This window comes from Nuphar pumila, chromosome 2, assembly GCF_984573655.1.
Source record: "Nuphar pumila chromosome 2, dmNupPumi1.hap1.1, whole genome shotgun sequence".
Lineage (NCBI taxonomy): Eukaryota > Viridiplantae > Streptophyta > Magnoliopsida > Nymphaeales > Nymphaeaceae > Nuphar > Nuphar pumila.
The window spans coordinates 118,541,926-118,554,511 of NC_143250.1; the positions used below are offsets into that span (position 1 = coordinate 118,541,926).

Here is a 12,586-nt window from a genome sequence, read left to right on the forward strand (position 1 = left end):
TGTAGCAAGATTGGAGATTATGACGATTTAGATCTCCATTTCATTTTTGTTGGGCTGTAATACTGGGCGTTACAATAATAAAATTTCCCCATAGAGAGGATTACAATAATACTCTCTCTCTCTCTCGCTCTCTCTCATATCACAACATCACGACATGTATATCAACCAACGTGCCACCAATTTTGTAAAACCTGTGGTCCCTTCTCATTACCAACAACTGGCACCGTCAAACGGTGTCGTACGGCCAACCTTTCATGAGCCACCCATACAATCCTCCTCCTACCCCCCTCAAAAAGTAATAATAGATAAATACAAAAAACTCCATACATAAGTAGACGATCATCCATGTATCCATCCATAAAAAAAAAAAAAAAAGACCCAGAAGAAGTTTAGTTGGGTAGTTGAAGTCTCATAGAAGAGACAGTGTCCAACTTAATGGCAGAAAAGTCTTTTTTACATCAGGTAAATACAGTCACAACATTGATAAGAAGAGGCGGCTGCTGGAGAAATACTTAAGGTTTTCTGTAATTGTTCAAAAGTTAGGCACTCATTAGCAACAAGTCAAAAGGTAAGTGAGTTTTAAATAAATTTTTTCCAACAATAATAGTGTGGCTTGTGCACTCACACTTCTAACAAGCCGAGTGTGACTTGCTTCTGTGAAGTTTTTTTTTTTTTGGCGTTTAGAGAGTTTTTGCTTTGCCGTTTATCTGTTACCTCGAATTGAAGCATAAGTTGGGTAGTTGGAGGTCAAACACTGCTGCATATAATGACCGCGAATCGTACCTTGACGACCTATGAGCTGCCAAGCCTTAATCGTACCTTAGAATGATTTTTAGGCACATTCATAGTGAATGTAAAAATCAACGTTGCAAATCTAGTGATGTTTCATGCTCTTATGCTAGATCCCCATGTCTCATCTATATCCCCCCACCAAGGGGGTTTGTGCAGTGGGGTGGGGGCCTTGGCCACTAGATGGGTGGTCAAGGTTTGAGTCCCATGGGTGTCTCTCCTCTATGCAAGCCAATGTGCAGCATAGGCCTGGAGGTGGAGATCTTAGTCTTTGTAATATCGTGTGTGTTTTTATTACGTTAAATTCTAAGATTTTAGAAAAATTGGTTAAGTGTTGTAGTAAAATCGATAAATCCTTGATTTTAGGTGGCATCAGTTGAGTCTAGGATTGACCCAGGTCTCATTGACAAGACCTAAACGAGCCAATTAAGATGTGGTAAAAGTTTTTATTTTTGACCATTAAAAGCAAGCGGAATTTGGGTTAAATTTAGGCAAAATTTGAAGGGCAAATTTAAGTAATATATCATTAGATGCGTCTCAAAATTATGAAAATATTGATATTTTATTTTTCTAAATTTGGGCTACAATTGGCCCGAAAATCGTATTTTGTCAAAAATGACCCGCCTCAATGTGATCAGTTTTGGATTAGATCGAATCAGATCCGATCTGTTTGACCCAAGTTAATATGGATCTGAACCCAGTCCAAGACCCATATTAATTAGAATCTAGTCTAGTTTGATATCCATATGAATATTGAATATGGATTTGGATCTTGAATCTTGGATCTGAATCTGAATCCAGATTCAAAATCCAAGTCCAACTAATGTAAAGTTTTAAATTCAATATAAAGGTTTAATTGAGTGAATTTGTAACTTAAAAAGACTCCCAAAGGGTGGAGATACCCACTGAAACTTTTTAAAATTTTATTATTTAATAAATAATAATTAATTAAATATAAAAATTTAATTAATTCTAAAAATCTATTTTGATATGGCAGAGTTCTACATTTGTGGAATTCTACCTAGAATTTAGGGATTCTAGAGGGGTGCATCTTCCTCTAGAAGATCTCAAATATAGTTAAAAAAAAAAGTAAAAAGTAATAATAATAAAAAATTTAATTTGTTAAAAAAGTAGAAATGAGGTTAGGGATAGAGTTCTACACTAGTAGAACTCTATCTCCAAACCAGATTTGGACTCTAGAGGGGCGTCACCCTCTAGAGGATCCCATCGGCTATAAAAACTCAAAAAAAAAAAAAACAAAGAGAGAAAGAAAGAAAGAGAAAAAGAGGGAGAGAGAGAGAAAATCGTGGGAGGGGAGAGAGAAAGGGAAAATATGAAGGAAAGAAGGAAGAAGAAGAAGGATGAAGACTTCCTTCCTTTTCGATCGTCTAACATTATTTTTGGTCTTTTTTCATTTTCTAACCAAGGTACTAGTTTCTCTCTTGATTCGAATGAGGAGAAATAGCTTAAATCAAACTTATGTGGGGATTTTAGATGAAAATAATAAATATGATTTTTTTTAGCATGTTCAATCACATGTATTGATGCATGAGGGTAGAAAATCTTGATTTTTGATATATACATGGCTTGTGTTTTATTTATTTATGTTCAAACTTTTGCTTTTATAACAATAGATTGCTTAATATGCATGCATATATATATATATATATATATATATATATATATATATATATATATATATATAAGTATAAGTATCAGCCCCGGTATGTCACAACCACGGTTTGGGATCATATTTGACCCAAATCAGGCCTACCGCAGGTTCAACATGTATATTATATATATATATATATATATATATATATATATATATATATATATATATATATATATATATATATATATATATATACACACACACGTGAAACTGACTGTACATTCGGTTGACCCATCAAAGTCCCATTTTGGATCAGATCTGATAAAAAACCAGACTTGTTGCAAAGCCCAGCATGTTGTTTATATATATATATAGTTGTTGATATAAATACACTTGCAAAACTGATTTATTTTACGTTTTTAATAACATTGAAAATCAGTTGGCTGTACTACAAAGTGGTGCGAATTTTCAGTCATAGTGGGCAACAATATGAAGTTAGTTTTCAGCCTCATTTACGTGTGCAAACTGTCATTGAAGGTGGTTATATACATGCAGAAATATGATTATTTCTTAAATTTACCATGTATTGTAAATTGTATTCCATAATATTTATACATATGAGTGGGCAGATCTGGAACATATATATATATATATAGAGAGAGAGAGAGATTTAGTACAGATCTGTAACATACACACATATATATATGCAAATTGGTATATGCATGTTAGTTTTTGAGAATTGGATATGCATGATTAGTTTATGAGATTGGTATATGCAAGTTAGTTTATTAGAATTGGATATGCATGATTAGTTTATGAGATTGATAAGCATGTTTAGATTTAAATGCATATGTAGTTTTGATATTTTTTTATCATGTATCATTTCTATTAAGAAAACATGTTCAAATTTAAATGCTTATGCAGTTTTCGATTTTTTGATGTATCGTTTCCATTAAGGAAGCATGTGCAAATTTAAATGCATAGGCACCTTTTGATTTAGATCCGCCAATTTGTTGTACATGTAAATCTGGTGCAGATATGTCGTGTACTCACTCTTTGGCTGGATTGGACCTGCTGAACACATGTACACACAGATCAGGTCCAGATATGCCGTGTACATCTATTTTGTTTGGATTCAAACCTGTCTCATGCCCCAATATGTTGTGTTTTAAGATTTTCCATTAAGGCCTATGTGCATACGCCAAAATCTTTGGCAGTTAAAAGAAAAAAAACTCGATTTGTTGTTAAGATGAATAACAAACTTTTTTACCATTTTTAATATTTTATGGTGAAGCTATTTCGAGGCTATCATAATTGCTTTCATATCAGCATTTTAATTGATGTCATTAGGTTGGTTAAAATTGTTTTAATGTTGTCTTATGACCTGCTGAATATAGAAATTTGTTTAAGAAATTGTCTATATGAATCAAATGAGTTATTCTATTGTTGTGAGAGGTGTTCTATTTATGATTTTGGTGGGTTGTTATAGGGCAGAACAAGGTTGGACATTTATGTGCAACATTGTTCGCTGTCCAACACCAATGGTTGCATGTTTATGTAAGAGAAACATGTTGCCAATAGCATGCTGGTATTGTCTTGTGTATGAGAGCAGCATAGCGTGGGCTCGGTAGTTATGTTCGGTATCCCGAGCATGCTTGAATTGACAAAGGTATTTATTGGTTATATATGTTCATAAAATTGAATATCATGTTGGCATAAATATGCATATCATGAACACGTAAATTCTAAAGTTATTTTAATGTTGCATTAACAACATAATCATGTGCATATTTGGATGCTATGCACGAGATGAATCATAAGAGCAAAATGCATGTTGCAAACAAGTGTTTATATGCATATGTAAATTGTTTTATATGTACATTATTCTTGTGTATGAATGAATGTGCATTGTGGACATGTTTGAATAATTGTATGGTTACATGTTCACTGAGAATTTTTGCATAAGATGCATCGGTGGTCAGATGTGAACCATTATAAGCCATGTGGGCCACACGCATGTGTTGCTCTAAGATTTGTTATATGCATTGCAAAAATTTATTTAAAATTATTCGCTTTCTGAATTAATTGCACTGTTAAATATTATAACGGGCCAAGGTCCCGAGTTGTGTTTTGCATGTTGATTTGCAAAATGATTATTTTGGTAAAAAAATTAATTTTTGTTAAAAAGATAAAAGAAATAAACAATGTAATTAGTATTTTTCTTCCCAAATATTCCTTCTATAGTATAGAAATCCTAGATGGTAGTTTTGGAAAAACCATGAAGATACTAAAACATCGTGTGCGATTGTGTTCCTGAACTCGATATAATGGTTCATTTCGCGATCACGGTTTTAGAAAGTTTTTTCACCACTTTGTCTGAGGATGGTGTTGTAGACACAACTGTTGTTATTGGTATATCAAGAAAGTAACATCAGTGGATTTTAATTTTTCTAGTGTCCCGACATTAGATGTTGATTTCTAATATTTCGATGGATGGTGTTGATTTTTAATATTGGTCGAGGAATAAGTGTGAAACCCAATATAAAATACAAATTGTGTATTAAGCTACAACTGAAAACTTATCTTGGACTTTAATAATTTGTTGTGCTCATTTTGAGTATCTGCAGGTTTTAATGAAAAGTGAAACTAAACTTGTGTGCATTTAATAGGGACATGCATACAAAAGAGAACTCTGATAATAACTTAATAAAGTATTCATGCATGTGCATTGAACTCATGCATATTTATTGTTCTGCATTAGTTCATGCATTCTTACTTGTTATGTATCATGTGAGATATTGTTATTGCATGATAATTGCTTTCAAATGCTTGAATGGTAATTGAAGTATATGATTGTTGTAGTTATACTTCCTCTGAAAATTTGCATGAATTTTATTTATGCTTTTTCTTGTCTCTTTAAAATTTTAGAGGAATTCATATAAAGAATTTTTTATTCTTACTCAGTACTCCCTATATTTTTATTGGATCTAAAGCTTAGTTATGAGGACGAATGCCACAGGAAGTCTATGAGATTGCGTGACTTACTTCTGTTATTCTTGGACAGTGTAGCTCTATGATTTTACACTTTAATTCAATTATGTTTTGAGACTCTGATTTGTTATTAATAAAGTTAGTTATTTTGATTGGATGGTTCAATGTAGAGATATTTTGTGGTTTAGAAGTTGTTAAGTCTATAAGCCCTCGAAACTTTGAGTTTTGGTTTCCGCAATTGTTTAAAAAAAAATTACTTTTCAATGGGTATGAGTTGGGGTCGTTATAGTCTAAAGTTCTACACTGCAGAAACGATGACCATGCAGACTGAGACAAGCTTCTTAAGTTATAAATAAAAAAAGATTCATCTGTATCCCTAGAGTTGCATATTGGCATGTATTTACTTATTCTTCGGTTTAAGTATTGTGGAAGTTAGATGCAAGCTTTCACCAGCTTTTTACAACTATCGGTTGTTAGATAGGTAATATGTGAAGTAGAAGACTATGAGGAGAGAAACAATGTATTCTCATATTTTTATTGACTGAGAGACGTATATGTAGATTCAATCCCTCAATTGAAGGGATAAGAAAAGCAAACAGATTTAATACAACAAATTGAAACTATAAAATGTAAAACTGAGATAGTAATTTTTTATTTATGTCCCTTGATTACCGCTTAATACTCTCCCTCAAGTTGGGTTGTGTAAGTCAGTGACATCAACTTGATTAGAAAAGAATGGAACTGATACCAAGGACTTAAGTGAATATATCAACGATCAGCATATTTATTGAGATGTGAGCTTAGTAATAATTGCAGCTTGTAACTTCTCATGAATAAGATGACAGTCGAGTTCTATATACTATATGCTTAGTACATTTGTGAAAAACTGGATTGGCAACAATGTGAAGAGTCGCCTGATTGTCACAATATAGATGCATAGGTTGTGTATGAGCAACACCCATATCGCCAAGGAGAGCCTTTAACCAGATCAATAAAAGCTACCATTGAATGGTACTCTGCTTCTAAGACTGTTTTGCTTCTTACTTTTCCAAGAAGAGTGAAATAGCCGATGGTGGGTATTCAAGTCATTGAGTAGCTTGCCCAATCCAAATCGCAATGTGCAGATAGTTGAGGTGCACTATCGGCCAAAAATAGAATTCCTTTCCCATGATATGATTTTAGGTACCTTAGTACTCGAATGGTTGCATCATGGCGAGGCTTCCATGGTTGTCGCATGAACTAACTCAGTATGTTAACTGAGTAGGTGATCTCCAGTCAAGTGATTGTAAGGTAGATAAGGCAACCAACTAGTCTCTGATAATGGTTCAGATCATCAAGAATGTCCCCTTGATCCATAGAAAGCCTAAGTTTCTAGTCCATTGGGAACTCACACTACAAGAACTCTGCAGATTAACGTCGGACGCTATCCATCGCTAATCCGTCACAAATCCATTGCTGAACTATTTAGTGATGGATAACGTCCATCGTAATTTCTTGGTCGCTAATTAACGACAGAATTGATTTGTCACTGCTTTCATCAGTAATTCACGACAGATTAGCAAATGTCATGATTTGTCGCTAATCCGTTGCTAAATAAGCACTGATTTGGTTTTGTGATAGATACAACCCTACATTGTACTTAATAGTAGGATGCATTACCTAGGTCATAATTTCTCTTCTTTGACATTTTCTGTTGTATTCCAACACTAGCGAATGATGTGGGTGTGGACCCTTCCGAGACACTCTTCTCGATCGACATATTGTAACAAACAAATTCAGAATTTTCTACAATAACAAAACAGAGAATATAGGTAAACAAGTGGGCAACAGATATAGGACGTAGGCTATTGAAAAAACATTAAAAAACAAACAGAATAGCCTATTGGCGATGCATAAACTCAAATCATTTAGGAAACAATAAAACAACACATACAAACAGTGTTTCCTAATCATGTTTATAATACAAGATACGCACCATATAAACAACCAAACTAGAGAATAAAGGCATATGAATCATTAAGGAACTAGTTAGACAAATAGACACTTACACACAAATGATTTTATCAACAAAAAAATATATAATAGGCTATTAAATATGGAAAGATAACTTGAAAACCATGCAATTATTTCGCAAAATAACTAAGTCATGCCAATGTTTTCAAAAAAAACTAATTCAAGCCATTGTTTCAAAAAAATAATTACTTCAGTCGCTAAACATGTGCTTACCGGAAAAAAACACTGTCGATGATTCTGAAAAGCTCGACGATGAACTGTCACCAATCTTACTGAAAAAAGTCATCAAAATTAGTGGCCAAAAATTATTGCTTAGGGGAAGTACGTTAGGGACCACCGGTTGAGGACAAAAAAAAACCTAGTTTATGCAAAAATAGCCTTGGGTTACGAGCAATCAGCTTTTAAACAATCAAAAGGTTGCATTTAATGATCATACAAAAGCCTGCAAAAAAAAGAAATTTGTATTTTATTCATCCCCAATATTTGTGATACTTCTAAAATTTTGCACAATAGCCATTTAGGAGCGTGAATTTCAAAAAACTTTGCAATGATATATGCAGAGATCGCCCCTTATTTGTGGATCTCCTTGAGGATGAATTACTTAAATAAGATCTGCACGGTTATATGCAAACTTCATACTATATATGCAACGTCAGTAAAATATTTAAGAAGTTAAACATGTTTCAATTACAAAAAGTTCACAGATTTAGTTATACAAACTTTGTACTATATATGCAAATTTAGTGAAATACTTGCAAAGTTACAATAGGTTTCAGTTACCGAAAGTTCAAAGACATAGTTATACGAACTTTGTACTATATATGCGAATTTAGTAAAATATTTATAAAATTTCTAGGTTTTAGTTACAAGAAATTCACAGATATGGTTATACGAACTTCTTGAGGTCCACAACAAAAAAATGTGAAAATCCATATTTTAGTAAGAGTTTGCAATACATGGAGAACGTATCAATATATTGCACAAACTTCAAAAAATTTGCTTGTGCAAAGCTTAAAATAGTCCTTTCAAAGCCAAACATTTGAGAATTTGAACATCGGGCAGATTTCAAAAATTGCAAAGGCATTTGAAGAAACGTGTTATTTTTGCCATACAATACGATCATTTTTTTATTTTATTTTAACTTAGAAGACGATTTGGTGGATTGGAGAGGGACTTGTCATTGGAATTAGGTATGAGTTTCGTGTTAAGTAGTGCTTGAATCTAACATGGTTCAAAAGTTGGCATTTGGAAGATCTATGTTCTGCTGAAAGATGATTCACCACGTTATAGAATTCTAGGTTTTTTAGAGGTGGCTTGGCCAAATCTCTTGTTATTTTCTAGAAAGACGAGGGGGGTGTCTTAGGGTTTGTAGTGGAAGCTTTAGCCCCTCTCTTTCTCTCTTATCTTTTGTGAGAAAAAAATCTCATTTTAGGTCTAAAAGCCTACTCAAGAGTGATATATCAATTTGTTCACAGAAAGTTGTGGATTGAACTTTGTAAGTGGGGCAACTTTTCCTTTCAAAAAAGTGTATCCAACACGAGTCTTGTTGCATTATATCCAATTTTCTGACACTATTCCATTTTGGTGCATGTCATTGTGCCTGTATGATATTTTTAGGGTTTTTTGCAAATTGTTCCCTGCCTTATAGACGATTTGCAAAATAGTCCTGCCTTAGGATTTTGACCTGTTTGGATCAGTCAAATAAGGCAAACAGGAAAGCAGGCAGCAGCCTGTACACAGCATACTTTATTATTAAAAAGCGTACACTTTCACCATTATCATTAACAGCTGATGGTCCATGCCAGGTTACAATAGGAGGTGGAAGCCACTTATAAACTGGCACAATAACAATGCACTATGAATTGAGGAAGCCGTCTGTGGCAGGAAATCCCAACAACTGGAAAGCCACCATTAAAATCTCAGGAGAATTCAAATCTCATAAGAAGCTTAACAGATTTATATTTCTCTCCCTTTCTGTCACAAAGTGGTACTGCTCGGATTCCAGGCCTCAATTCTGATATGGGCAAACATGTCTGCCCCCCAAAATCATCCTTCTCAGACATGTCATATTCGTGCACTTCAATCCGAAGCAATGCCAACTCAGGGACAGTCAATCGGAACTCAAATTCTTCATCCCAAACTGGTGACCAATCGTCCTCAATTGTCTTTGTTCTCTTCATTATACTATCTGCCCGTACCCCAGCAATACCAACCTGCTCAATAACAAATCCAGATGTGACTATTACTCTTGAAATGAGAATATATGGCATATCAATACTTTAATTATCCCTAAATCTGCTATTAGCAGAGGGAATCCAGCACATATTTGTATTATACAGAACACTGCCACTCAATTAATACGCCAACGAATACCCAAAAAGTTGTAACAGAAACATGCAATTGTGTCATTCATGATATCCAAACTGCAAATCCTTTTTTTTGTTGTCTGCTTTGTCGAGCAGTCTTGTCCTCTTCACTTGCATAGTCATCATTACTGGATGGTGTCCAATTTTCCCATTAGGGCCTACCCAACTTGTAAACACGTGTAGAGAAACTGGATCTATTTATATCAATCATGTATCATAAAGGAGATCATATTAATTTTTTGCCAAAAAGAGGTGCTAACTGTTGAGAGCTTGCATTCTGGGAGGATTTGGCATTTTAGCACATCAAGTATTTCTCCTTTTGCTTTTTCTGATATGAAAGCTGCGGAATAGCCAATGGTAGGATTCAATTTTTGATACCATGTAAAAATGTTTGTTGATAGGTGCTACCTCTTACACTGAGCACATTCAGTTTTATGTTTTTGTCCTTATTTTTAATAACATGATTGTTCCGTAGAATCCATCTGGTCAAAACGAGGGGTGGAATGCTGGGTGGCATCAGAACTCATGGTCATCACTGGGATGCCGCCGTGCAAGAGAGGAGAAGGGAGAAGGGTCGTCGGCATGGGGAAACGAGAGGGGTGGGGTGTTGGGTGTCGCCAACGGCTGCACGGTCGCCGGAAATCATGGTTGTCCGCCGGCGGGAGAGGAGAAGGGAAAGGGGATATGAGAGAGAGGAACAGGGGATTAGGGTTGGGAAAGGGGAAAAACAACAACATAGAAAGGGCACATTTGGGCCATCTGATCAAAGCTTGATCGACCGGCTCTTATTGATTTAGCAGGTTTAGCATGGAAACCATTTAGCAGGTTTCAATTTCCCTATATATATAAAAGAGAGAGAGATGGGAGTACTGCCAGGGGGTGCAGTAGACCTCAGGGGTTTTATTTGTGGAGGCCTGCATTAGGTCCAGCCAGATTCACACCCACCATGGCCACAACCAGAGAAAACTGATTTTTCCTTTGGCTTACCCCAAAACAGAAAAACAGTTGTTTTACCTCAACCAGTAAAGTGAAAAAAGAGGAAGGTCCATAACTTTGCAATTTCTGAAAAGATAGAAACATACCCTTGTATAGAAGTCAGGTGGAGAGTACCTATCAAAGTATGTTTTCCTGAAATCTCGTTGCCATCCATCTCCCATATACACTTTCACCTAGTCAATAACATCAAAGCAATTAATCAAGTACAAAAAACTACAAAAATCAAATCTCTTAACCTGCTAAAATTTACCTTTAAGGTTTTCACCGGCAGCTTTGCTTGAGGATAAAAAACCTCATTATTAGGGCCAGTCTTCAACAAAAAATCAGGTTTTTTAATATATCCACAACCTCCATTAGCTCTAAAAAAACCATGCATTAACCACAGTGACCTGCCATAACCCTAACCAAAAAGAAGTAAAAACTGTTATCTAGTGAATTCTGTTGGACTTTATGCATGGCTAAAACATGAGCTTGCACACTGTAGGTTGCATAACCAGTCTCCAAATTAAGGTAATTTGAGATAGGCAAGGGCAATCTTAAGTTACAATGTAGTTTAAGGTAAACTTAGATAAGGTGAGGCATAATATTTTCCAGAAAGATTTTGAAGAAAAGCATTTGAGCAGTGGCTAGACAAGTAAAATTAAAAACCATGAAAAACAACACTCCAACCTTCAACTCAGCACATCAAGAAGCAGAGTTATTTCATAGGATGCTTTGCAAATCATCATCATCAAGCCTTATCCCAACTACATGGGGCTAGCTTTGTGAGTCCTATTTTTCCATTCTTGTGTATCTAGAGCCACGACATCAGTTACTTTACAATCCTTCATGTTACCTCTAACTGCCTCCTTCCAAGTCATTAGTGGTCTTCCTTTTTTCCTAGATGGCCTTACATTTGGGGCGCATGAATACTTTCAATATCAAGAACATTTTTTCAATGGACCTTTATGTTGAACCGAGTTTTAAAAGCAACCCAAGATAGTACGGATAAATTTCCTGGGGAGAACAGCACTACCAATGCTCAAATTGTCAAGGTTACATTAAATGATAAGAAATTGTTCATGAAGAGATCAACCTCAAATATCTCAAAACTTTAACATTTTCAAAAGAAAATCAAGAACATGAGTTCTACCATGTTGGTTCTAAATAATTTGACATAAGATGGTTTAACAAGGCTTCATTGCCCTCTACGGCAATTATACACAATATTGTAATTATCGTATCGGAAGGACTGGCGATACAAGTGTATCATATCGTAAGATACATTTAAAAATAAAAAAAAAATCAGAAAAATATAGAAAAAAACATAGAATAAAATAAAAAAGAAATCAAATTTAAGCATTATAAAAAACTAAACATACACATATACTACTATGACATGTGAAACGATACTGTAAAAAAAAGGTTTACTATTAAAGAGTCTCATTAGAAAACAAGCAAAAGAAAAGGTTTTGAGTAAAACATTTATAACAATCACATAATAAAAAAATAAAAAAAAAATTAAAATAACTACAAAAAAATGTGACCATAGAGAGAACTAAAACACATTTAAATAGTCAAACTACAATATTAAGAAAACTTAATTATGTAAATTGAGCATGAATAAATATGTAACAATTATCAAATATAAAAGCTATAATTATGATGTTATAACAATGTATCCATTACATATATCAAAAGAGTGATTTTTTTTTAATGCAAACGCTAGAGCATGGCTCCGAATTTTATTAATAAAAAGGAATCAAATTACAATCGATCACCCCAAGGAGAGGAGCCAATTCGGTGGCTTGTCTTTCCAGAATACAGAAGGAAATTT

The 12,586-nt window shown here is 34.3% G+C and overlaps 1 protein-coding gene across 2 annotated transcripts in view; it reads right to left on the reverse strand.

The window, feature by feature from the left end:
- Positions 1–9,119: 9,119 nt before the first annotated feature.
- LOC149846906 (phosphoinositide phospholipase C 2-like) overlaps positions 9,120–12,586 on the reverse strand; it is an 86,415-nt gene continuing 82,948 nt past the window's right edge. For both annotated transcript variants that reach the window (XM_089996651.1, XM_089996652.1), the window contains 3 exons: positions 11,021–11,170; positions 10,857–10,943; positions 9,120–9,621 (listed from right to left, as the gene is read on the reverse strand). In XM_089996651.1, coding sequence (XP_089852777.1) covers positions 9,328–9,621; positions 10,857–10,943; positions 11,021–11,170 — 531 coding nt within the window. In that variant the 3' untranslated portion in view covers positions 9,120–9,327. The remainder of the gene's footprint in view (positions 9,622–10,856; positions 10,944–11,020; positions 11,171–12,586) is intronic.